Source organism: Pezoporus flaviventris, unplaced genomic scaffold (assembly GCF_033815535.1).
Source record: "Pezoporus flaviventris isolate CSIRO_AGI_PZ_B2104156 unplaced genomic scaffold, CSIRO_AGI_Pfla_v1 ptg000003l, whole genome shotgun sequence".
In the NCBI taxonomy this organism is placed as follows: Eukaryota; Metazoa; Chordata; class Aves; order Psittaciformes; family Psittacidae; genus Pezoporus; species Pezoporus flaviventris.
Window position 1 is genome coordinate 10,647,609 of NW_026892551.1, and position 27,811 is coordinate 10,675,419.

At 37.8% G+C, this 27,811-nt stretch overlaps 1 protein-coding gene and 1 long non-coding RNA gene across 2 annotated transcripts; both read left to right on the top strand.

The window, feature by feature from the left end:
• Positions 1 to 1,053: 1,053 nt before the first annotated feature.
• MZT1 (mitotic spindle organizing protein 1) lies at positions 1,054 to 6,905 on the top strand. Its single transcript, XM_061445201.1, has 3 exons — positions 1,054 to 1,195; positions 4,699 to 4,844; positions 6,398 to 6,905. The coding sequence occupies exons 1-3, from the start codon at positions 1,057 to 1,059 to the stop codon at positions 6,419 to 6,421; spliced, it is 309 nt and encodes a 102-aa protein (XP_061301185.1). The 5' UTR covers positions 1,054 to 1,056; the 3' UTR covers positions 6,422 to 6,905.
• Positions 6,906 to 11,231: 4,326 nt separating this feature from the next.
• On the top strand, positions 11,232 to 26,543 carry LOC133265086 (uncharacterized). The gene is made up of 4 exons (XR_009741865.1): positions 11,232 to 11,872; positions 24,449 to 24,574; positions 24,853 to 24,928; positions 25,425 to 26,543. It is a non-coding gene; the product is annotated as an uncharacterized LOC133265086 (long non-coding RNA).
• The last annotated feature ends 1,268 nt before the right edge of the window (positions 26,544 to 27,811 follow it).

Here is a 27,811-nt window from a genome sequence, read left to right on the forward strand (position 1 = left end):
CACCAGAAGCAAACAAGCACTGAAAGCAAATACATTCCTCAAAGGCAGCTCACATACCCCTAAAACTAGCACTCAAGGGCTTCAGAAATAAAAGTAAGTTGGATGGGACTTCAAACAACCTGGTCTAGTGGAAGGTATCCCTAAAGAGACTGGAACTCGATGATCCCTAAGGTTCCTTCCAACGCAAACCGTTCTGTGATTCCAAGATTACTAGAACGGGGGTAGCACAAGGGTCAGTCTCTCTCGGTGCCACCCCCGCCTTGCGCAGAAGCTGTGCAGCCAGCACAGAAGCAAACGTAGAACCACAACGGCTGCCGGCCAGCAACTTGCCCTGTTGGCCTACACCAGCCAAACCCTGAAGCTTCTGGTGAAGGCAGATTATCCCGGGACTTTCCTGAGGGGGGCAATAGCTCCCTCAGGAGCTAAACCTACCGGCCTAAAGCCGGCGCTAAAAACCACCAGCGCACCCTCTAGCCCCAAGGGCCAACTCCCTAGGGGCTGCGGGAGGCTCCACCGCTCCCTCCCGCGGGGGAAGGAAAAAGGACGGGAGGGTCTACTGCTGCGGCCCCCACACCCCATCCCTACAGCCCTCCCGTCAAGCTATGCCCCAGCAGCTCCCTTACCTGAGGTGGCAAAGGGACCAGAACACCCTCTCAGCCCGCCCGGAGAACTGCTCCTTCTCCTCCCTCCCCCCAGGGCAGTGTCACCGAGCCTCTCCCCCAGCCACTCTCCCACACGCCCGCAGCTAGTGCGGTGCTAAGCTCCCCAGAACAGGTACCTGCTGCCGTTACCCAGCTACTCATACTTGCCTCAGATCACTGCGCTAGCCCTCACCGCGTCAGACGGCTCTTTAACTAGCCCCACCCCCTCCCTGCCCTCTGTCCAATCAACACGCGCGGTCTCCTCTGTCTCACCAATAGCAGGGCTCCCCCGCTCTCGAACGGACCAATCGCCAGGGGAGCCGCTGCACAAATCCGAAATCCCGCCCTTTTGCTTTCTGCTGCTGGGTGGGCGAGTTCCGTTTGGAGCGTCACGTGGAGCGGGATTGTTTGAACGATGTCGATGACCGGGAGGGAGGGAGCGGGAAACGGGGCGGGCAGCGCGAAGGGTGCTCCTTCCGCTTCCGGGTGGGAGGAGAGGGCCGTCATGGCGAGCAACGCCGCCAGTCTCAACGCGGTGCGGGAGACCATGGACGGTGGGTGGCACAGCCGCGGGAGAGGGGGCCATGCTTGCGGCACTGGCCACCCTGAGCTGGGCTCACCTTAGCGCTCCTGCCCTCGCCCCTCTCCGCAGGCTGCGGGGCTTTGGGCTGGGTCGTGCCTATACAAGCGACTGACCTGTGAAGGGGATAATGGTTTGCTGAAGGATTTAGCGCATGGCAGTTTCTTTTTACTTCACGTACGTGTAGTGCCTGAAACACTTCAAATGCCCATGTAGTGATAGTGTCTTTGGATCTCGTGTGACTTGTCTTTCCATTTTATATAGCTGTTAAGTATTTAACTTAGCGTTTTTAATGTTTATAAATGTATACGTTTGCTATTCTTTCTTATTACTTCAAGGAGTTAATGCAGATTATGTTATCTGGCTCTATGCGTCTTGAATTTAATGGGGGGGGGAAGTGCATGGAAAGGAGAGGAAGGACCAACCTTGTAGTGCTGTAAGTGGCAGCATCCAAACTGTGGATGGCTCATGTTAGAAAGCCATCATAAAACCAGAAGAAACCCAACATAGTGAAAAAGTTTTGAGGGGAGCGGTCAGTGTTACAGAATTAGAGCAGTTTCTGGTACACAAAAATATTGTAGAATGGGGAACCATAGATTCACCTAGGTTGGAAAAGACCTTTATGATCATCAAGGCCAACTTACCCAGGCCTGTGTCAAGTCCACCACTAAACCATGTCAGTAATGTGAGAGAAGTGTCACTGGGAGTAGCGAGAGATACGCCAGAGATCTATAACCCATGAGAAATGTGAACAGAGTGAATAAAGATCACTTTCTCCTCCAGCCTGATGGGGAGGAATCAAAGGTGGCAGGTTAAGGAGGTGTTTCTTAGCAGTGTGTAGTGGAAAACTCTGGAATTCCATGGAATGGCTATGCCAGCAAGCTTACATGGATTTCAAGCAGAGTAGAAAGCTGCCAGGAAGTCACCTGAGTGGTGTTAAATATGAAGACTTTCCTGGAGAATGCCCTAATGAGAGGCCAGAGGCTAGGGAGAGTGTTCTGGGGGTACTGCTTTTTGTTTCTTATTTTCTCATGCCCTTACCTTGTATTCTAGTTATGGCTACTGTTACATGAGGACTCCATAGCAGCAGAGACCTTAATGAGCTGAACTGATGTGAAAATGCCTATTCCAGCTGCTCAGCTACTCTCTCTGACCTGTTGCAGGAGGAAGGGCAGGACTAGCAAGGTTATTATGGCTTCTCTGATGCTCCAAGAGAATAAAATCATTCTGTATGGGTGGAGATAGATTTGTTTGGGAAGGACAGTGATTCTAAGTTCTTGTAAGTGTTGTCTTGCAGGACTTGTAAGTAAGTCTTGCAGGAATGTTTTAGGTAGGAGGGACAATATGCAGATATAAGGACAAAGTAAGACTTTTGAGAACTGCTATGAAAAGTGTACTACCCTTGAGATTTAGGAGACCAGGCTTCCTGTGTAGTAATGTGTGTATTTTATTTAGGATAGATGTTCATGATATAATCTCTTTCTGACATCAGGTGTTTTTAGAAGAAAACAAATTTCCGTAACTTAAACATGCACTTGATCTTTAAATATTTACTTAGAGCCTTAGAAACACCCTCATATCTGATCTTTCACTGCATTCCATAACTAAATTGGCTTGGCTTTTTACTGTCAACAGTAATCTTTTGAAATTTTCATTATAAGAATATGTATTTAAAGTGGTTTGGTGGAGTGACTTAAAAAGTAACACACTGACAATTGTGTCCATGTAATTAGATTTTTCTTGGTGAGGGCCTAGCATAATGAATAGACAAATATTTGTAAGATAATTTTTTTTTTTTTGCTTTTTAAATAGAACATGAAATCTGTGTTGTGTATTAACTTGCTGAATAAGAAACAGGCACCTAATGGAAGTCAATGGCTTTAAAAGAAATGGCTATAAAAGAAATATTCTTTTATAACTATAGTAGCTTAGAAAAGTGCTTAATGTAGAATGTCAGATATAAATATTTAGCAGCTGTTCTCTGCAGAATCTGTTAAGAGTTCAGATTTTTTTTGTGGAGAAGCTGCTACATCTCTCTGCCAAAGATGCTGCCTCAACACCTAATATTTTGTTTTAGAAACTAGTGACCACAACTCTTGCTGACATAGGAAATAGGAACTTATCTTTAGTTAGATTTACTGCTCTGCCTTGAAATACATCACATGCTTAGTAAATTTCACGATAAATGTTATGTGGTTAAAGAGAGTAAGGATTGTTTATTTCTGGGAAGCTGTCAGTCTTAGTTCTGTAGCTCTTAATGTTCAGTGGCATTTTTATTGCAAATGAATCAATTTGTGGTTGCTTTATTTGGCTGTTGAAGATGCTTCTGTGCAGACAGGATGCACATAAGTAGTGTGTTTGGAATTGTTTCCGTTCAAGTCAGTGGGAAGAGAAAGCCTTGCTGGGGAGAAGGCTTCGCTTGTGGCTTATAGCTAGGGCTTTGGTCTGACAAACTGCTTTCATGTTTTAAATTTATGCATATTGTTAATCCACCCTACTTGTGTGGGCTAGGTGCTGTCACACGTAGAGGGTTTTTTTTCCATGGCATCTGACATTTCTCTCTAAGTTCAGTGCAATTGGCTGGATACATTAGGCCTTTGATATCTTGGCCTTGGTAAGTATGACTCTTAGGGCTCCTGCAGTATGTCTTTGGTACACCAGAGCAGAGTATTTTCATAGTTGTCAAGTGGACAATAGTCACCATGCTGCTTCACTTTCTTCTAGCTTAGTGGAGGTTTGATTACAGAAACTGTGAATAACATCTGTACAAAATCAACCTGTATTGCTAGGGTCTTAGCCTCAGGATGGAGCTTACTGGTGCAAACAGAAATAAAACCTCCATGAGTTGTCTGCTACTTATGTAACAAGCTGTTTATTAGAATGAAACAAAAGAGGCCTTTTAGGAAAGGTTTGGAAGGGGAGAGAGATCTTTGCTTCTGCACAAAACTAACTGGAATCTCTCCCCCAGAAGATGCCATGCTGGCGTGTTGCTGTTCTTGATATTGTGTAAAAATTAAATAGTTCTGCTTATCGTTAAACCAGTGTTAATATTGGACATAAACCAAAGTTTAGTCATGGAAGGAGGTGGCTAGAAAACTCCTGATGTGTTTCCAGTCCATTTTAGTAGGGCTTCATCAGTATCTGTAGTTCAAAACCATGGATTATTCTTATAGCCTACTTCTTACATAATTGGCAAGAATGTTAGTTATTGATTTCTTCGCTTATTTTTATTTTTAAAGCCTATTATCCAGTATTAAGTTTGCTGAACCAGAAAAGCGTGGGTTTTTTTGTTAGAAGCTGTGGCTTTTAGCTTGTGCTGGTAAACTGAACATAACTGTTGTTGCTGAGGTTCAGACTGCAAAGGCTTTCCATAACTGCCATGTTCTGTACTCTGTAGAAATTAAATGTTGAATGTTTTTTGTCATTGAAATTTAATAGTCTGTAGGGACTAAAGTGCTTTCATTTTTTCTGTTGCAGTTCTGTTTGAGATTTCAAGGATATTAAACACTGGCTTGGATATGGAGACATTGTCTATTTGTGTGCGGCTTTGCGAACAGGGGATAAATCCAGAAGCATTATCATCTGTTATTAAAGAACTGCGTAAGGCTACAGAAGCTCTAAAGGTAATGCTTTTTATAAAAGCTTATAAATTAGTTTTTAAGAGTCAGATGTATTTTCAACTTGCTATACTTCAGTTTGTAAATTGCACTGAGATATGACTCATTTTTACATCAAGGAAATTTAACTGTTCCATAGGAAAGGCAATGAATACAACTGAATGAAACATGAAGCAAGAAATGGTATGAATAAAACCTTTTCAGTAATAGCTGGATTAACTTTTTTGAAGGAAAAAAAGACCAAACAGCCAAAATCCACTGATTTTTATTCTGGCCATTTGTAGCAACTATTTGCTGCCTTATCTGCATCATATCACAGTTTTCTACTTTTTACTTTAACACATATCACCTTATTTGTACATCCTCAGGCCTAATAGTATGTAGCAGTAGATGCAAACAGGTACATGCAGCTTGCTAATGTAATCTTTGCATACCGCTTTTATCACATTAACCTGTGCTTTCGGCCTCTCCAAAGACAGACAAGAGGGGATTTCATGGTGTATATGTATATATAAGGCTATTTACCTGTTTGGCTAGTGGAGAGGGTAACTATGGTTAAAAGAAAAAAAATCAAAAAGAATCTTCACTTGTCTTTTAAAGGATTTTATTCTTTACTGACTACCTAAACATCATGATTTATTTTCCCCTGTACGTTGTATTTGTTTATTTATGGGAAGGTGGAGGGGAAACCTCTGTCCAGTCTGCCTGTTCTTGTTCTGCAAGACTGGATTTTGATTTTTAGATAATCCAACTTTCTGATATTTTTACTAAAGACATGCTAGTCAGGGCTATTTTTCACCAGTTTTCAAACGGTTTACTTCATTTTTAACTTAAAATTTTATATGCTTATGCATATTTTGTATTTGTGTACATGCTTAAATGTGTGCATACGTATGTGTTTAACAGTGTATATAAGTATTTGAGGGCTGGTTTTACTACTTCCTTTGTTTTTATTGGTTTATCATTCCCATTGCTGTCCTTTGCCTGTTTGTCCCATAACTGTCTTAAAATCTACCAGTGTCGGTCTCCAACAACCGTACCTTGCTGGCTGGGTTGGGTTAAGTAAAAAAGTACTTACTGATGACCTTAATCAAAAAATTAGCAGTGTGATTTATGCAGTTATGATTGGTGGTATTCCTCCAAGTTTTATGTCAATTTATCTGTATGGGTGGGAATAGTAATTACTATAAATTGTATAAAGAAATAAACTTCAAAGGGGAAAAAAAAAAAATGGTGCATTTGATCACTTCTTGAAAGCATTAGGGTAAAATGTGCAGGATTACAAGCTGCTCACATACAGGATATACAGTTTAACACAAGTAAATAGTAATGGCTATGTCAGTAAATGCTAAGCAGTCAACAGCATTTTTTTATATTTTATTTTTTTAGAAATGAAAGAAGTATTCATTAGAGAACAAGGCTACACATCTTATAATTTTCAGCTTATGTTTAGATTTAAGTTCTCTAGTAAAATTAAAATAGTCACAAGAATGGAGTAAATTTGATCTACATGGTGCCTATTTTTGGTGATTTGTAATAAATGTTTTTTCTCATTCTAGGTCGCTGAAAATATGACAGGCTGACATGGGAGGAGATTTCTGCATGAGAAGAATACCAGGTCAAAGTTAACAGAGGCTTTGAAGATTGTTACTATTTAGGAAATGAGTGGAATAAGTGTGTGTGTGAGAAGGTTTCAGAATATTTGTTAGCTTCTTGAAAAGCATGTATGTATAGTATAACTTTGAAAAGTTTTTAATGAGATAAGTTCATGTGTAATCTCATTGCTTGCTATTTTTGTGATATTTGTGAATACAGTGCAATTGGTTGTGCATTTGCTGAACTTCCTAGTGTGTAGCAACAAATATTGCATAATGAGTATAGCTTGTTAATGCATCCTTTAGAAGTGCTAATATATCCTGGGTTTTATCTCTTGCATAGAGGAAAAACTGCATATACAATTTTAGTTTCATTTTATGAAGCCCATCCTGACTTTATTTTAATTAGAATGATGGTAGTGACTTAAGTCTTAACCTGAAAGTAAGGAATAAAGCACTTTTGATAATGTAAGTAACGAATGGTCCTTTTGATTTAGATTGCTGGGGAAAGTGTTGTGGGGGTTTCTTTTGGGGCTGTTTTGTTTGTTTGTTTATTTGCTTGTTTTTTATCTTGGAACTTCAGTTATCCATGCAGAAATGTATGCAAATTTAATGCTAGATTACATGGAATATTTTATGGAGTTCAGATGATACATTTGTTACACTTATTCTGGCTACTAGACCCAAAAATATTACAGCCATATTGCTACTGCCTAGTCAAAGCATACATAGGAAGCATCAGATTTGGTTGGTGGGAACCAGTGAGTCTTCAACAGTCATTCGGTATAAGAATGTCTTCTCATTCAGCACTAGGAATCTTCACTGATGCCGAAACAAATGTTTATAAGTAACTGTTATACAGTAAACTGTTTTACTGTGTTACTTACCAGTAAATATCCAAGAGTTCTGCTTCATAAGAAAATGTTTTTTTTTGTTGCTTCTTCATCTGCTGCTATTTAAGCGCTTTTTTTAATTTTTTGTTCTGTTTTTGCTAGCATGGTTCCAAGATGTAGCGTTAATGGGACTTAACCTCCAAGGTTAATAGTTTGGAGCACATTTGGAAATGAACCTGGAATCTTAGTTAATCCAAACATTATATTTTTGCAGAGAAAAAGAAGCTCTTTCTACTTTAAGAGTTTACGTTGTATGCAGTCTAGGTCATAGTTCTACAAAAAGTGATTGAAGGGGCTAAATACTTCAGTTGCTGGCAGAGAGAACAGAAAAATAGTTATGTTACGCTGAATCATTTACTATTGTTTCCAGTTAGGCTGACCAAAAAAATCATTCCAGGAAGGTGATGTGAAAACTTCTGTGAAGTGGTGGAGTCACCATTCCTGGAAGTACGTAAAAGATGTGTAGCTGTGGAACTCTGGGACATGGTTTAGTGTGGACTTGGCAGTGCTGGGTTAACAGTTGGACTTGATAATGTTCAAGGCCTTTTCCAACCAAAAAGATTCTATAACCAAGCTGGGAACAAGTGTTCATGAGTGAGCAAAATGATTCCACGTAAAAATCCTTTGTACATTGGTGGTGTAACTTCAGATTTATAATACTTCAGATTTAGAATATTGGGTGTAATGGTTTTTGAAAATGCTGAGGTATCTCTTATATGAAGAGATATAAACAGTGAAATTTATCCTAGGGAATCTTAGAAGTCATTAAAACGTCATGAAAATGCCAGGTCAGATCAACAGAAATTATCAGTTAGCTTGTACACTTAATTTTATCTAAACTCAGTGCTGCATGTCAAAAATGAGAAAAGACCGGGGAGCTTTCTTGCTGGTTTGGGGAGTTGTGTCTAAGCCTGTGAGTTCTCACTTGTGAAACCTAGACTCTGAAAGTTTTCTGTAAACTAAAGCAAATGTGCCCTTCTGGTAAGAAAAGAAAATCCCTGTAGCAAGGAGTTTCATACTGGAAATGTTTCTCTGCCCTAAAATAAGTATCACTTTGTTGGAATCCCAACTATGTGAACGTGAGCATTGATGGCTCAGAAGTCTTGGCTGCATTTGTAACACACAGTCTTCTACAATGTTTAACTAAGAAGCTGAGCAAACAGCACGTGCTCCATACTTACATGCTCTTGAAACTCTTGAAAAAATAAACATAGGAACAGCTATACAGGTCTCAACCAAAAGTTTTTCTAACACAATAGCCTCTCTTTTAGTCAAAAGCGCTGCCTAGGAAGGAGAAGAACAATGCAAGCACATTTGGTTCTTTTCCTTCTGTGTTCTCCTAGCTTCCAAGTGTCTTCTATTCCAGGCTTTCCTGCACATCATATGGTTTGTCTATTTAGTAGTCCCCCGTGATTCTTTTTCCAGTACTTGTCCAGTTTCCCTTCGGCCATATATGCTTCCTGAATAACAGTCACCCTCATCAATTGGTATGTTTCCTAAAGAATTGCTGTTACTTGTTTATTTTGAACCTGATTTGCACTAGCTTAGCTTAATGTTCCCTGCACAGTAAGCTTTTACCTGCCATGCTTGTGCCAGTCATGGATCTGCACATACATAACATTCACGTTTAAATTTCCTCTTCTAAACTGAAATGCATTAGTTAAGCTTCTGTATTTATTGTCCTTTGAAACTTTTCTGAGTCTTATGTATTATTTTCTGAGAGCAGAACAAAAACAGCGCACAACATTAGGCATGCAGTTAAGTACTGGCCTGTTTGTTTACTTTCTTGTTCTTTATTTCTTTCCTAGTAGTTCCTCATTTGAGTTTTTAAATTTGAGCTGAGCACTGAACTGTCTTCATGGCATTATCTGTTGTAACCACAGGATCTCACTCTTGAGCAGTAATGATAAGCTGAGAGGCTGTTGGTTCACAGGTGAAAGTACGGTTGTTTATCTCCATGTATACAATTTTTATTTATCTTTGCTGAATTGCATCTGCCATTTTATTTCCTAATCAGTCTTGTATGTCTTTCTGCAGCTCTTCACAGTTTGCTAGTTGTCTTACTACTGTCACTAAGTTTATCCTTGTCAAATTTTGCCACTTTGTCCCTTTTTAGAGATTAATTACGAATAGGTCAAGCAGCACATGAGTTAGCAAAGGCCGCTGGTAACCTATGACCTTATTCCCATTGATTTTCAGTGATTGTGAATAAAATGCAGTTCTGCCTACTAGTGCCTACTTATTCTTAAACCCAGTATTTTTAGTGTCACATACAGCACAGCTGTGAGAGACTAAGCACAATCATGAATCCAGCCTGGCCAAGCCATTGCATTCTAGATAACTAACAGAATCAGTGCCATTTTAATTGTATAATTAGGTTTCATCGATATAAATTAAGTAGAAAAATAATTTTACAGGAAATTGTAGCATACCAGAAAAGAACACAAACATGATCCTGAAGTATCTATCTTAACATGACTATCTTAACATTAGGAGTTGTTATTTCTCAGGTAACTGTGTTAGCAAAAGCAAAAAAAAATCTGTTAACAAGAAGAAGAAAAGACAAAAACATGAAAACAAACAAAAAAACCCAACCCAGAAATCTGGATGATGATCAGGCCAAGACACTTGACCTAATAGATCTGTACCCATAAAAAGTGCATGTATATTTGTCAGCTATTTTTCTTTCCAGCTGAGCAAATACTGATTTAGTCTTAGACTTTCTTGTTAATCCAGTCAGCTAGTTCCCCCTGCAATGAACCTGAATGCTCTTGTAGATATACTTTACTCCAGGGACTGCTCCTAGTAGGCTGCGCCAGGTTGGGCCCTACCATTCTTCCCCAATGCTTTCCACTTTCAAACACTGCCATGTACTTTTGCATGTTTATACTTTCATGCTATAGAAACCCTGCAGCCCTCATTATTTGACTAGACATCGTGTTAAAAGAAAAAGCACCAAAAAATGACAATAAGAATTAGTGGTGACCCATGACAGCATGCTATGTAGTATGTGTGTAGAGAGCCCTCTTTAAAGAGAGGTAATGCCAAGCAGTGGGACTTCGCAACTTCGCAACTTCGCATTGCTATGCATCATCTGAGCTAGGGACTTAGGCAGGCCTTTAGTAGTGGAGATTCACCTCTTTGAACCGCAAATACTACTTTTAATTAAAGTTTGGAAAACCAATTTCCAAAGATTGAAAGGTGTGCCAAATTAATTTCAACCTTTTAAAAAGCAAGGCAGAATTGATAACAGAATTGAAGACCAGTCACCCAGCATCAGCTCTTGTAAACAGTGAACCAGTGAACTTGTGATTTTATGGGCAAAGAATGAGACCAAAAAAAATGTACTGAGTTCCATTTGAACCTTGCTTGGTGGAAATGTCAGTGGACTATTTTTTTTCTTATTTATGGGTTTATATGCGAGATGTTGGTGCAGTATGCTTCAATTTATGCATCACAATTTTCACTTGAAACACACCATTAGCATCACTTAGTAAAAACAAATGTACTATGTTGGTACCCATTTTGCTGTCTCGTTACCTCAGGAGTGAGATTGACAAAAAAAAAAAAAAAAACAAAACCCAAAAAAATAAACCAAAACCCAAGCTTTAAAAATGTAAAAACCAAACATCTCAGTTCTTAAAAACTCTTTATCAGGGTCTGTAGCAATAGGACAAGAGGTAATGGGTTCAAACTTAAACAGGGGAAGTTCTTCAAGAGCGGTGAGGCACTGGAGTGCCCAAGGAAGTTGTGAATGCTCCATCCCTGGTGGCATTCAAGGCCAGGTTGGACAGAGCCTTGGGTGACATGGTGTAGTGTGAGGTGTCCCTGCCCTGTGGTTGGGTGATTGGAACCAGATGATCTTAAGGTCCTTTCCAACCCTAACTATTCTATGATTCAAAGTCATGATTTAATCCAGTTTCTAGGGAAATGTCCCTAATGTCTCTCTGCAGGATGTCAGATGCACTAGTTGTGGCAGTTGCTTCTGCCTGCAGAGTCCATGTAGGTTGGTGTGAAACAGCTCTAAGTAACTTGAAGAAAATTAAGAATATTTAGGATGAATATCAGTAATGTTTCTGTCAGAGAAATGCAAGCTTGGTTTCTGAGACGTTTAAACATTACCTGATAAGAAAACCCCAAACAACACAACTATTAATTATCTGAACTAGCAATCTGGAATATATTAAGTCCAGGCACTTTTATTATCACTTCATAAATATTCCTGTTTTCTCACCTCAGATTCTTGTAAGGAAAGAGCAGCTCATGAAAATATATCTCTGAAAGAGCTCAATAGTGTCATTGCATGGGCGAGCAGGTTTTTTTAAAGCTCAGTTGTAACTTTGAGTAAAGGAGATGGAAAATGTGGGAGTGGAAGAGGCGGCACTTGGCCATGCTGTGGTTCCCAGGGCAGCAGCCAGGAGAACCCCTGGGCAGGGAAGGGAGCCGTGAGAGGGTGAAGAGGCTGAGGGACATCCCAGCTTGATTTCATTTGGTTATTTTATTTGTACGCTAGATTCAAAATTGTTGTCTTTGAAGATAACAGCAGGTAAGAATTATTTAATGGACAGGAGATACAGGATAGAATACTGTTAATAGATTGTCGTATCACCCTACTCCCACCCACAGGTTCAGTTCCTTTAACAAGAGATTTTACGAGTTAGGTGGTAATTCATTAAACACTCTCCACAATGCTGAAGCTGTGTCAGGGTACTGTGTGAGCCCAGGACTCCTTGAGGGCAGGGGACATCAGGGCAGGGCCTGGCACCCCAGGCCTGTCTCACCACCCCAGCCAGGGAGACGTGGTCGGGCCCAGCAAGGGGAATCTGGGATGGCCATGCTAAATCATTTTTGACCGTTGCATGTTTCTTTGGCCTTGAAGCTGGCAGTGGTAAGACAACAAGGCTGCCATCACTACCCATTGGCACAACTTGTGAAGACACCACATGAAGGAGCTGAATCATCAGCTGTCACTCCACCCCATCTCAGTGTTTGCTCTAGGCCATCTCATCAGCTGTCACTCCATCCCACTTCCCTAGGCTCCCACACATTCTTTGTGACATTCTTCCTGCCTTCCTGAAAAACTGCTTGGTACACCCTCTGTTTTTGTTCCCAAGCCATGTTACAGGGGCAGATGACTGTGAATGGGATGAATTACAATTTTGGGACGGGTCAGCTCATTGAAGAGAGAGAAATAGTCTCATTCCTGTCACCAGCGAACTTGTGTTGAACTCAAAGTGTATTGTGAGCAGCAGCAGGTGGTTGTTTACTATGTGTGATTTACAGCTGTGAAAAACCCAAGATGTTACAATAATATGCACCTTGCCCTTAAAGGTCAAGACTTTATGAGATATAAATGCTGCAAGAACAACGTTAAGGGAAAACATTAATCACTTGTGAATATAGTACTCTGGCATATGTAAGATTTAATGAGGGATTTAAAGAAGGCACTGGTCTTACACGTTTTGAAGATGCATGCAGAAATATCTGGACAAACGTTTCCTAGGACATATAAAAAGAAGCCTTGCTATTTTCATACGGAGAACTCAGGATACAGTTTGAGTTGTATAGGATATTATATGTTGAGGGATACAAGCTGAAGTAAAATGCAGGCTCTTTTCAGATAAAGCACTTTTCTAATTAAAAAATGAATGATTTGTTTAGGTTTGCTGTTCAGATGAAACCAATCAAGACACAGGAACAACTCAGCAAGGTACGTGCACAGCTGTTTATTCCTCTGTGCTGTGACGTTTGCACTCACATTGAAGGCAGAAAAATATCTATGGCACATGCACAGACTGATAATCTAGCCTGTATTTTTAGAATGTTATCTTGGGCTAAGCATTTCACTGTTAAGAATGACATCAGTTATAAAGCTGCCAGTCTTAGTCACTGCTGTCTGCTCTGGTTAGATGACTTTGCAGCAGCCATTCCATTTTTAGAAGTGCTGGGCCAAACTTGGCATTGACTTGCACCCTCTGAAGTTTTATTGAAGTTGGTGAAATAGCAGTACAGGGCATGAACCCACAGTTCATCTTATCTGTGACTGAATGGAGGACATAAAAACATTATTTTGTTTGGGCAGATTCTTTAACTTTCCCATGGGAGGACACTCTAGTTAAAATAGGTTGTTTTCCTTTATCAAAATATTAAAAAAAAAGAATTAAAATTAAAGATCAAAACAATTTTACTAAAGTCTTGTTTAGTAAAAGATTTAAAGATTTTCATTTAGTATGGTGTTATTATAATTTGTCATGCTAGGTCTTGTGCTCCCATTTCTTTTTGGTGAGCTGAGTTTTCTGCCCAAATATATCTGCCACAGTTCATCATTGTCCTCTCCTGTTTTAAAGGGGGTCAGGCTTCAATATTTTCCAGTTTTTCAGCTGTCATTTCTATAATATTTCCCCAAGATGATCAGGCACTGTTCAATAAAGACTTTTCTTGGCAACTCGTTTGTCTCCTGGAAGCGATTTTGATGTAATTATTTCAATTGGTGCTAACGTGCACAACTGCTCAAGAAACTGGAGTCACATAGTATTCTGCATGGCCAAATCTACTTAGTCTCCTGGTGTACAAATGTTTGTACTTATGTACCCCTAAAGTACCTTTAGAGTGTCATAGTGTGCAGTGTAGGTATCCAGTGCATCAGCATATGTATGCTATGCCATATGTGTATAGAGATATCACATAAATATCAGGGATAGTGTTCATTCTTCTAAAATACAACTTTTATTTGCTTTATGTAATGACTATGTAATATGTCCCATGTCAGATACCAGGTATCCAAGTCACATTTGGTGACACAGGTGTAGGCTTTTCAAAAAACTCTCTAGGAAAATATGTCAGGCAGAACAAGAGCTTTGCCCTGTTTTCAGTATACTGGTCTTTCTCTACCCCAGCCTTTGTCTCAGCTGATACAACCTTATTTGTGTTACAGACCTTTGTATGTACAAAGGTCTGCCTATTTCATCTTTGCAGCAGTTAAAGTTTGTCTTTAAGAATTTTATGAGCATGGTGCCATTATCCTTCATGCCTTTCACGTTTACTTCTGTAATTATTTCTTTAAAAAACTTCCCGTAGTTAGAGCAGGATAAATATTACTGGAAAGGGTTGCATATTCCACTAGATGGCAGACAAACATTTGCAACCACTGCTGCAGCTTTGTAAAACACACCTCTGTTAGTTTTGCGTGGGTTCTAATAAATAGAATTTTATTATCAATTTCTAGTTTAATGAAGAATTGTTGCAATTTAGCCTTTAGATTTATTTTTTTGAAACATTTTAAAACTATAAGGAAGAATAAAAGATATGCTATTGATTGCATGACCTTGGTTCACAAAAGAGAGCTGAGATTTAGGCACTTAGCATGTATTTTATGCATTTAACTTTTACTCATATGGGATATACCAGTAGTAAAATAGCCACAGTTGAGGGAGTTTTCAGCACAGCTAATCAGTATTGTCATCTTTTTCTTTTCATTCAGAGTAGTAAAATGTACACAACTGTCTTAGTGCACCAAAGGAAGTTCTGCAACCTTCTGTGGTTCATAGCCATTTTAGCTTTTCCCTTTTGGTGTTTATGTACTTTCTGGCAGTTAATCATCAATCTACATCATTTAATACAAGAAGGCACAATCAAGATAAGGGTAGCACGTAGACTAACTGTGTGTAGGAAGAGATGCCTCCCTGACGAGGATGTACCATAGGAGCACCACAGTTTTAATCAAATACCAACTGAATAGCCACATTTATTAGATGTGGTAGATTAGGTAAGAATATTTTCCAATAGCAAAAATAGAAGGGGCAGGATGAATTCTTCCACCTGCCTGCTGGCCAGGAGCTCATCTATGTCTGTCAGGTGTTTCTGGTTCTGTTTCTTGCCTGTGGTCTCCAAAGGGAGACCACATTAGAGGGAGGATAGGGGTTTCCTAAAGTAGGATATTTAAGGGGGTGGTAAAGAAGTGACATGTTAATCTTCAGCCTCCCACCATAGATGACAATCTCTCAGGGAGAAGATGTAGCTCCCTGCATAATCAGATGAGGTTATCAAGGGTTAATTAGTGAAAAGAGAGCTGTCCCCATCTCCATCCTCCCCACAGTTCACCCATTAAGCCCTTTCCAAAATCTTTAGTAAAATTGTCATTTTATACTTTAGTGTGGTGGTGGTTTAGTGAAAAACCCAGATGATTTCAACTATCCTTAAACCTCTGTTTTTCTCTGCAGTCAATGGAGAGGCAAGCTCTTTCAGTGGAGAGGGGCAAATTGGAGCACTAAAGTTATTCTTCATCTCTGAATTGCTCTCTAAAGGAAACTCTTTTGACTGAAGAGGTAACCCAAGGAGAGTAGCATCCTGAGGCTAAGATTAGTCTTTGCAGATATTCCCATTAGATCATCTACTCTGACTTCCTGTGTTTCACAAGCCTTTGAATTTCACCCAGCAGCCTCTCTATTGAATTCAATAACTTGTGTTTAGATAAAGCATATCCAAAAAGACATTTATTCTTGAGTTGAAGACATTAATAGAGATAGTGTATCCATTGCTTCCTTTGTTGGTTTGTTCCGTAGTTAATCATCTCCACTATTAAACTTTGTGTGCCTTATTTCTTTTAATTTATCTGACTTCAGCTCAGTACACAGCTGCTTGTTATGCTTTTTCCTTCTTAACTAAAGAACCCTTTAGTCTGTGGGATTTTCTCCTGAGGGAGCTATTATAATCAAGTCACCACTCTATATTCTTTTTGATAAGCTGAAAGGATTTTCCTGTCTCTAAAGCGTTTTTCCTCTTTTCTCCAGTGCTCATTCTGGTCTTCTCTGCAGCCTGTGGTGGTTTCGCCTTCCCTTCTGTCTGATAGCGATCTCACCTGTGCTGTGGGTGGAGATAAGATCAGTCTAGCCTATTCACTCTTTTCCTCCGCTATCACACCCAAGGTTCCCTTTGAGCTATGCTTTCTCAAAGATCCCCTAAGTCCTTTCTGGAGTTACTGTTTTGCAGAATGTGATCCTCCATTTTTCACGTATGGCCCAACTTGTTCCTGGTTGTTTAGCTTTTCATGTGTCTGTGTTAAAATAGATTTAATCTGAATCGGTCCACTTTTTGAACAGGTCAAAATCCTTCTGTCTGTCTTGTCTTTACATTTACCACTCTGCCAGTTTTTGTGTAATCCACAAATGTATCAGCAACAACTTTTTCATTTAGTTCCAGTTTATCCATGATAAAGTATCAGCACAGCTACTGAACCTTGCATCACCCTGCTAAAATCAGGATGGGTGCTCCTGCTTTATATAACAAGAGTGTGCTCTTGCATTATGTGATACAGCCACAGTGTGTGCTTATGTATATGTCCTGTCCTTAATTAAATCAAATCTCAACAATATCTTTGCTTTTGTGAACTGAATTGTGGAATATTTAACCATTTCTGAATCCTGTGAAAGGAATTTTTACTGTGATTGTTTAGGCCATAAGACAAAACAAAAAATAAGAAGAAAAAGCTGTCAGGCTTTCTAAAGTTGAAACTCCCTACAAAAGTCTGAAAGTATGCTGTTACAGATAGAGTGACTGCAGATGGAAGTGTCTTGATTATAAACCAAATTAAGCATGAAGTTTTATTTAACAAGACCTATTTTCTACAAAACCATGTTGACCATCGTTAATTGCATTCATTCCTTTAATTTTTGTATTAATTGAATCCCGCATCAGATTACTAGCTTTTCCATTAATTTTCCCTGGGTTTTTTGTGATAATTACTGGCCTTCAGTTAGCTGGGTCGTCACAGTGCCCTTTCAAAAGAATGGTAAAATATTAGTGCTAATTCAAGATTTCTCGTATTTATCCAGATTTTTAAACATATACCACTAGACTAAAGATCTTTGCTTAAGTTTTCCCACTATTTTCCCTAACTGTACGTAAGTAGCTCCTTTGTAGTTCCACGTATGTGTACATTAGTATATGATGTATTTTAATACTTTTACTGTTTGTATTTTTTTTATGTCTTACACTTTTGACTACTGTTTATAAAAAGTAATCAGAGCACTTCCCTGATACAAGACAGTAACCAAGTATGGAAATGAATTTGGTTTTTCCTGTTTAAAATGAAAATTAAGACATTCCTAATTATTGTGGATACCTTTTGTTCTACAAACTTAGAACTGTTGAAAAAAAATCCTGTCATTAGGGCTGTCTGTATGGGCGTCACCAGATGGCACTGTTGCAAGTGTCTTGTTGATTCTTTTGTCTAGAAGAGACTATATAAAAACAGGCCTTGAAAGCTATACTTATTTTTTGTTTATTTTTCCCTTACAGTAGCATAGCCCAAATCTATCATAAGCTAAATATTTTCTCACAGGCATTGTAGTAGTCCAAAGATTTTGCTTATGAACTAGCTAAACATACTCTCAGACTACAAACCTCTCAAGAGGCAGGCAGCCTAAGCGTTGGCCAAGACTATGATGTTCTTCAATTATCCACAATGTTTTTGGAAAGTAAGAGTCATTATTTAGAGTGCAAGAAGTTTAAGCAGCCTAGCGACATTCAATGCATGCTGAACTACAAAAATATGGGAAAGACATTCTGTATTTGCTGCTCTGAGTCAGAAATGTAGGGACATTTATAATGTTTCGTTATATGAATTGAGAAGAAAAGGGGGAGTGATAAAGTTATTTTAATGTAATGCAGCTTTTGATAAAGTTCTGAAGAAGTTCACAAGCCAATTTCAAATCTGACACACAGAGAAGAATAGTAAGTCAGGACTGACAAAGACAGTGACAGTAGAACTATGTGGCTGTGTAATGAAGCTCGTACAGCTCTTACACTGCTGTACTTATCAACCTGCTCATTGTTGTAAATTAATATGAAGCATAAAAATTGAAGGAATATAGGGAATACTACTGCAACTATACATATGACTTTTATGGGATTTGTATTGCATATTTCCAATAAAATTATTTTCATGTGTTTGTAAAGCTGTCAATCTAGCTCCACCTGTTTAGAACCTCTATAATTAAGCCTTATTTATTTATTTGCTACTCAGTATCAGAATTATGCATGGTTATGTACATTTGAAATATTCTTGCCTAATCTTTATTTTGCAACATACATATTATAAATGTGGAGCCTAGTACTTGACACTTATTTAGCACCTGGTTAAACACCATTAAACTACTTGACACTGAATGTGTGATGGTATTTTCTCAATTAAAATGTCTGTTGGCATTCAGTAGAATAAAGATAATCAATTTCATGGAGAAGGTCCTCATAAAACATCTGTCCAGGTGTAACCTATCCCAGCAAAGCAAAAAGAAATTTTAATAATATTTATCAAAATGCATAATCTTTGTATTTTATATATTATATTCCTATAATGTCTTATTCCTCATAAATTAGACTCCCACCTCAGCATAATTCCCTGAGGAACTGTTTGGTACATCAGCATTCATAAAATCCTTTTTCATATAAAACAAAGTACAGGAATGTTGGTATATACACTAGCATAAAGTTTGGGTTTTAAAGTCATGTCCAGAATACTTGCTCTGTAAATAGCACAGAATACCATATGTCTCACTAGAAGATGGAGGCCTAACCAATGCTGCCAGTCTTGTACAAGTGTTTCCTAGAGTGCAAATGTTTAAGATGGAATGTTAAATTAAACAAATATTTTAATTGCTTCTGTAAACTTATTCGTAGCCACTTCAAGATCACTGGCTTGCTATGTGTCAATCTGACTTTCCATTTTCAAGTAGGCGGCCATGTTATATGCCAATGATTTTGCTACATCTGCAAGGAAATAAAAACTATTGTTAGAACACAATATTGAGCTATATATGAAAAAGAAAAATCCCTCATTATGTCAGGAGCAAAGTGGGGGAGGGAGTTATAATTTCTTTTGAGGCCAAAGCAACTACCTAGGCATTCAGGAGCATTTCAGCAGCTAACATCTCTTGCAGCCCTGTGCTGTGAGTAGTAGGAGTCACTCTGTCTTTTATGAGGCCCTGGATATAGTTTTCTAGCTCTCCTGGATGTATCTCAAATTGCCAGTTTAAATACATTGATGAATAAGGGCCTTCAGGTAAAGGTACAAAGGTGTTTCAGATACTAGGGAGATAAAAGCCACATGTAAGTTCTTCAGTGGATTTCTCCTGTTGTTTGTCCACAGCTGCATTTTTCCCTGTATCCTTAGCCAGAGATAATCGTACTCATCTTACTCTTTATGTTCTTTAGTGGTCGTTTACATGCCATCCTCACTACACTTTTTACTCATTTATGTGCTTGCTGTTGCTGGGTTAAGGATAATATTTTCTCAGGCCACAGCTGAAATGCTAATTCATATAGTACTTCTGTCACCTCCAAGGTGGATTATTGTAATTCCTTTCTGGTGTCTACCTGATTGTAAAACTTCACAAGTTCTGTTTTACATAAAATGCTTCAGCTGACATGCTTATTCATCTTAAACCAAATTAGCATATCATTCTGGTCTTTTGATCCATGCCATGGCTGCCAGTTAGAGTAGTGCTTCCTTCCTATACGACCTGGCATGCACTGATGCATGATGATGGATTCTGACCACAAGTATTAACACAAGCATACGGTTTAGACTGTAATATTGCCTTGCTCCTTTTGAACACTTTGTCTTTTTCTTTGCTTTATGTTGATGTGCTAACAATTTTAATAGCCATGTTCAAGAATAATTAATGCATTCCTAGATGTTAGGAATGGGAATTCCTTAGGCATTTTAGTTTAAGTAATATGTTCTCTAGCTGTAGAAAATCAGGTTGTAAAGTGCTCTTCTAAATGAGGCTTTTACTAGACAAACAGGACTCTGCTGTTTGCTATTTCCACTGTAGGGAATGAAGCCCAAATGTCATTTCCCCTGAAACTGAAACACTTCCATGGTGAATATCACTGAAGCACAAAACTGTTTCTATTTTATATCTACAGGAAAATAATTTGAATTTCACTGATCAAAATATAATTAATAAACTATTATTATTTGAAATGATCTTATTTAAGAAATGTTGATGATAAGGAACGAATTCCTCAGAGTGTTAGTGGATTCTTTCTCCTATATAGCCCATGAAAGTGTTCATCCTGTTCCTGCTTTGGATTACATTCCTGTCTTGAATATGTTTATTTTCCCCTTATAAGTTACAGAAGAATTCCCATGCACTTGAATATTTTGGGGTGGAGGCCTGTTTCCCCCATGCTAGAACCTGACTTTGCAGATATTTATCTTGGATGTTCACCGTGACTAACTTCACATTTGAGGTTTACTGCTGAGCTAGTTGCCTTGGGCATGTTTGTTTGTTGGTGGAGAGACACAGTTTTGGGGCACAGTCTGACTTGTTTTAGATTACTGTTATGGATAAATCAAATTATATTAATCTGCTAATTATCTATATTGAATGAGACACAGCCTTTTCTTATTGATCAGATGAATTCTATTCTCAAAGGCACAACTACCATTATTCATGTAGTACTTCTGCTGAGTTCAGTGGTCGTATGTATAAATGTTCACAGGCTGAGCAGCTTATACTACAAATATCTAAAAGCTATCTGATTGGGAAACTGTCTGTAAATCACATAGTAACTAAAAGACACAAAAGTAAATTCTCAACTATTATTATAATCTGACGGCTATTCAGTGCTTTTTCCATACTTACTAGTGAATTACACCTATATTAGGTGAGAAAAAGAATAAACCTGCAAAGTACAGTGCATATATATATATGTGCTTATACAAAATAAAAATGTTACATGTGTACATAGTACTATGTATTTTTGATTCTAGTCTATAGATTGAAAAAAAACCACAACACAAAGGGATGTAGTCACTTGGTAAACAACCTGGGCCACATTCTCCTTGTCCTACATGAATATGTGCATGAATAATGAGACCCATTTGTTTTTGGCCTTCTTTGTAGCAGAACTAAAATTAAAGAGAAGAGCATCTTAAATTCCTTCTGCTATAATGCTGTTAATCTCAGAAAACTTTAGAAACTTGCGTGATATGAAAGCCAGCATTTTTATACTTAGGTATAATTATTTGAAAAATTAAATTGAAATATAGCTTTGAAAACACTGAAATAGAGTTGTTATTTAGTAAAATGGTTATGTTATTTTTGGTTAGATTGCCCATGCCTCACAAGTAGTGAATAAGTCATATTTACTTTTTGCAAAGAAATTTAAGCAATTACATTTTCTGAGCAAGTACAACATTCCATGTTACTTGGCTATTAAGTTTTCTCATACACACTGCTATTTAGAGGTGAAAACAGAAAAAGGTCAAAAAAGTAAGAATATGTAAGTAAGAATGTAATATAGGTTGAAATTCCTGAAATGTCTAACATAAACAAGTATCTCTAGAAAGTTACTGTGTATTTTTTCTTAAATAAGCTCCTACACACATATATGCTTAAATATACACTATGTAGTTAGATTTCTTTGTACTATTGCATAAAGACTGAAGTGCACTGGCACATCTACTATTGATCCTGTTTGCCATGAAGATTAAATCTTGATGTATTCATAGAGTTACAATGAAATACAAACATGTATGCACACATATGTACCACCAATTATAAAAACTGATATACACAGTGGAATATTCTAATGGGCTGGTCCTCTGTTTATTCTCAAAATTCTTTCCCTCAGGCTCCATTTCTGCTACTGTACCATCTCAAGTGGATTTGAATTTGAAAGCGTTCTTTAGTTTTTAATGTTAATGGATGTCATTGCACTATGGCTCTACAAGAGAGAAGAATATTACTATCAAATAAAAATACTAAAGTTTTGAAGAAGATGTTAAGTCACAGCTCTGATAAAAACAAGAATGCTTTCATTTTTGCACATGCAAACAAATTAATCTTGCTCTATAAAGGGAATTTATTTATTTATGCAGAAGGTATACGAACGCTTGTTTAAATGTGCAAAGTAAAGTAATGGGATGAAATTACTATTGATAAGAAATTATAATTCATATTACAGTAACACCCTGAACAAAGTCAAGACCTATTCTGAGTTCAGCATAGAATGAAAGAAGACCATTCTGGTGTTTCTTAAAATTTGACTTATCCTAGTAATGGATATTAAAAAAAATAATAGCTAGGCAATAATCCATCCTCAATGAGGATTCAGTTAAACCTTGTAGCAGAAATTGCTTTTTGGTTCAGCCTATTTATTTTAAATCTAGGACTCTCTTGTTTGAGATTTTAGAAGAAAACCGTTTTTTATGCAGATTGCAGTGTAATTGGTGAATAGTGCCAGTATTTGTTTACATAAGATTTGGTAGAAGGAAAGTATCTGAGTTCATACCAAAAATACCAGCAAGTTGTATGCTATACCGTAAATCATGCTGTACACATTAAAAGGTTTCATATATTCAAATGTTATTTTCAGAAACCAGACACTCTGGGAGAATAACATGTAGGTCATGAATTAGGTTTTGTCTTTTATTTTCCTATTAGCACTTGTTGTCTTTTTTTTTTTTTTTTTATATTTGGTATACAAAAGTAATAGAAATTATAAATGACCTTGCATTTCAAGAGCTTGGGGTCTGGATATTTTAGCCCTTGCTTTTATGAACACTTTTTATTCCCACAAACAAGCCTACCGGTGTCTGTAAAATTTTGCATGTTGTTATTGCTCATTTTAGGAAAGAACTAAGAATTGTGCCTTTGGACCTTGCACACATGAAAACGAAGCTGTAAGGGAAATCGGTATGAATCAGAGTTTTGGGATTTTTTTCGAAAGTATGGCAGAGAAAAACTAGTAATATTGAGTGTGGTGCTCACCGAAATGAGAAAAGTAACAATGAAATACGAACTTCGTATGCACTTTGACATTTGTGTGTAGTGAATTAATGCTAGAATGCATAAAATATTTTGTTCTGATTATTTGCTAGGAAAAACCCAGGCAGCCAATGGTTCAGTTATTTAATATATTAAATAAGAAGTTATGTAAGTATGGTTTTCCAGCTCTCTCTCTCCTTGATCTTTGAAGTGTGTCACTCTTTCATTTTGCCATTCAACAGCCTGACATGCAAAAGCTTTGTTCAGACAGTTTAATTTAATCACTGCCACTGGTTCAACAAGATGATAAAATCCCCTATGCTGTACAACATCCAACATCCAGCTCACTGTTATCTGATAGTGTTTGAAGCTCCTCTCATGAATGTATGCTGATAACACAAGAACTCCAAACATGTCATAAACAATATATTAATACCCTTGATTGAATTCCATTAGAATAAGAACGAGATGAAGTTTAGGCCGTCCAAGCGGGCCAATGTAATAAAATGTAATTTGGACTAATCTTTCCAGAGAATGCCTTGTTTTTGAAGCTGACAGTCTCCCATCACAAGCAGAAGTAATTGCTTGTTGAATACACTGGGAACTCCTTTGAATTCTAGCCTTTGTACTTTGTGCACCTTCCAGGTGTCTCCTGCAGCAGACAATCTACCCTTTTGTTTCAGGGGAGAGACGCCAGGACCACAAATAATGAAATAGGCAGGGCTTGTTTTAATGAACGGTGGGAGGCCGGATGGAATTTCTGGGAGCTTAAGAGGGGCTGTTTGAGGCAAAAACAAAGCAAAGGACTTGATAGGTAATGTTAATTCAAGTAATCCGTTTCCTTAAATTGAATCAGGAAGAGGTAAGAAAGTATTTTAGCCAGTGCATACCTATAGATATCAGAAAGAATACAAATCAATCTGTCTCTGGAGCAGATCTTTTCACAAGGGAGGAGCAACACCAAGAACTTGTTTAGCTGGAAAATTTAACTGGTTTAAACTGGAATTTTGAGGGTGTGTAATTTGTTAAATTGATATGGTTTACATACAAAACATTTTTCTTGGCTTTTATTAGCTAACAAGAATTTCTTAGATTATTTCAGAAGCAGTAAACTACAAAAAGGCAGCACTATGAATTTGTTATAAATAGTAATGAATTTGTTACTGATTTGTTTTCAGCAATTGCTACTTTTTATTTAAAAATTGGCAAGCACTGACAATATTCCTCCTGCTATAGAAAACCTATGAAGAAAGAGATATTTATAAATTAAATGCTTAAAGAAAAAAGAGGAGTCTCTGCTTAGAAGAAACTATAGCTTTACTTTGTTTTGCTTGTTTTCTGTTTAGTACAGCTGGGTCACTTCTAAATCTCAGGAGCTGTAGGATAAGGACAACCCAAATACAAAGAAATAGTAAAACTGGGTGTTTGGACAGCAGTCACTGCAAATGGTTGCAAGTTTATTCATAGATCAGGTCTGTGAACATTTATATTGCGCTCTTTGGCACTTTACAATCTGGTCCTGTAAATGGTTTTTTAGTCCTCCTTCTCAAAAAAAAAAAAAAAAATCAGAATTGCATCATCATGGTTATGTATGAAGAATGCTTGTTCCCTATTCAAGAAGCATTTAATTCCAGATGAGGAAAAGTGTGTTTCCACTACAAGAAGCTGACTTTTCAGTTTCAGTGTGGACTTTCCCTCATTGGAACTCAGACTACTGCCACGGGATCTCTACCTTTTATCCCAATTACAGATTGTTGGTTCTGCTGCTTGCAGAATTCCCTCACAGCTGGTGAATGGTGCTACAAATCCACCTCTGCTCTGAAAAAGTAGGCTGGCACTATTTCCCCATTCAGACTCTGTTTTCTACCATTTACCAAGCTTTTAGCTCTGTTACGTGTACACCAAAATATCAGCTGAGATTATTGAGATTGCTCTTGTGAAAATACTTGACGCAACTAATAAAATTCAAAAGCATCTTAATAGCTTGGTACCTTACTTCCTCATAGCAGTTTGTGCAGGTGGATTAAATTAATTTATTTTTCTCTCCCCCTCTCCCATAACTGAGGAGACACAATATTGGTTTTGGCAGAAGCATGGCTTCAAGGTTGTTCTGTTTATCTCGGTAAATACATGTAGTTCTCAGCACAATCATGACAGTACTTTCAACATTTCCTATTCTCTTTCCAAGAAGTTGCAAAATACATCTACTTGAGGAAGGGTAATAGCTGTAATCTTAATCTGGGGCAATTTGAAATAAATACATCTGGCATAGCACACAGATAAACACTGATTATGACAGAATTGTTTTCTGTAATATTTCAGCTCCTTTTAGGCTGGAATCTGCAAACACATATGCTCAACTTAAAATCTGTGAAATCAGCTGCATCTCACTGTAGCTGCTTGTAAATTTAGAGGAATAAAATGCTTGGGGAAAGGAAATGTAAAGTGCTGGATTAAGAACTTCAGTGCTGCGTTTTGGGTGTTTGTGATATGCACAACATATATCAACAGCTATTAAAATAAGTTTCAGGAAAGAATTCTAGAGATTGATTGTTTCTTCAAAAATTACTCCAAAAATCAATCAGAACTGTCTTAGAAATATGCCTACTATGCACCAAGATCTAGTTTTCCTTTTTTTTAACAAAATTTATCAATCCATTAAGAGGAGACAAGTAAACAAAAATGAATTGTCATTTGTGTTATTTTATTAGTGTCACATGAGATTACAGCATATTATTGATTTGAGAATATTTTACCCAAGGAGACTTGTTTTAACATGAACAAGTCAGGATCAATACCGGATATGCATTCATTTTCATAAAAAGCTACAAGGCAATATTTTTTTTACAAATCCCATGACTATACTTATAGCTCTGTAAAAAAAATATCATTGTGACCAAATGAGGACCTAGCTAAGATTTAATTATTAAAAAATGGATTATTATTTGCGCTGTTGCTTACTTTCCCAGGTGTATTATTTACCGACCAAAAGTAATTTATGTGCTCACCCGGTCATAGAGTGAAGTTAGATTGCCTGTGCAATTTTTGCTGACTTTGCTGCCTTAGCTTACTTTATCAATTCTCTTTCCCCCCCTGCTTTTTTCATTAGAGATCGCATATAGTTTAAGAGCTGTAATCTGAAACCTTACAGCTCTAGTGGATACTTAAAAGACTCATTGATACACTTTGAAACCAAGTCAATTGAACAGCATTAGCAACAGCAGCATCTAGCCATTAGGCCATTAGGATCATTTGCCGAGGCACTAAAATTAAATATAGGGACTCTAGCAATTCCCCAATTATATTGTGTTTGTATAATGGCAGTGAAAAGGATATTATTTTAGTCAGCTCAGTGCTACTATTGCAAGAACCAAGATGCTCTCCATTTTGCAGACGTAGATATGTATTGGCCAGGACACTGACATTAATTCCCTTTGCAGGCAGAATAGATCAACACCATGGACAGAATTCAAATACTACTAGTCAATAGCAGTTTTTCAGAGTCCCCATATTTAATTCTTTTTTTGGGGGAGGGGGGCGGGGGGGTGGGGCTGTCAGCATTTAAAATAATACATGTAGGTTAAAATACCATCTAGAAAAAGATATTGAGGAGGGACAGTATATGATGCAGAGTCAAGGGAAGGAAATTCCTTACCTCAGTTAGCTGTCCCATACAGCTGTGACTCTTCTGGTTTAGCCTCCCACATGTAGCTCATATCTTCACGATTCCCTGGAGATAAAGCTTCCTAGAAAAAGAGAAAATATGATCCACAATCATGAAAAAAAAAAAGATAAGGGAAGTTCTGATGTAGGGCTAGGAGTCAGCTATAAACACACTTCTTCCATTTTGAGTTGAGTGCAATCCTCTATTGCAGTAAGAGAAAAGGAAACTATTAACACTTCAGTCATGAGTTACTTTTGTTTCCCAATGCACACCAAGTTGTACTAAAATTGAATGGTGGTAATAGCAATATAAGAATGGCTGTATTGTGGTGAAGAAGAAATCCCATTAGCCAAGTTTAACACAGCCAACAGCAAGTGCCTAGAGTAGTGCGTGAGGGGATACATGCCTAGCACACCTTTCACTGATTTGCAGCTCAGGGACTTTTGGATGCAATGGTCAGATTTTTGTACATGCTAGACTTTCATTTCTTTCTTCACTAGTTTGTCCCTTTGCTTTTTGAACCTATATAACCATTAAGCATCCATAAAACTCTTGTGGTTAAGTGATCTGCAGTTTAACTATGATTTATGAGAAAAAAAAAAACACACCCTTTGTTTGACACTTGTGATCTGCTAATTTTGTGTAAGGCTCTTCCCATCTTTTATTAAGAAGAACAGCGTGGGACTGCTTTATTTCTCCTAGACACTCAGAATTTATAAACCCTGTGGCATATCTTTTCGGTGCTGAAGGATCCTAATTTATTTAGCTGTTCTTTGCATGGGAACCATTCTATACCTTTTTCTCTTTCTCACTCCTCCCTCATTTTTAGTGCTACTGTATCCTTTTTGACACTGGGTTCCAGCACTACATGTACCATTCAGGGTATGCATCCATCAGTGTCTTGGCAATGTTTCAGTTTCATTCTTTCCATTCTACAACTCATGAGTTCAGCAGCTCATCTGTTTTTTCCATCTGTACTAGTTAGACTAATAATTTTATTATCTCTGTGTACATAACCAGATAATGACCACTGCAGTGCTATATT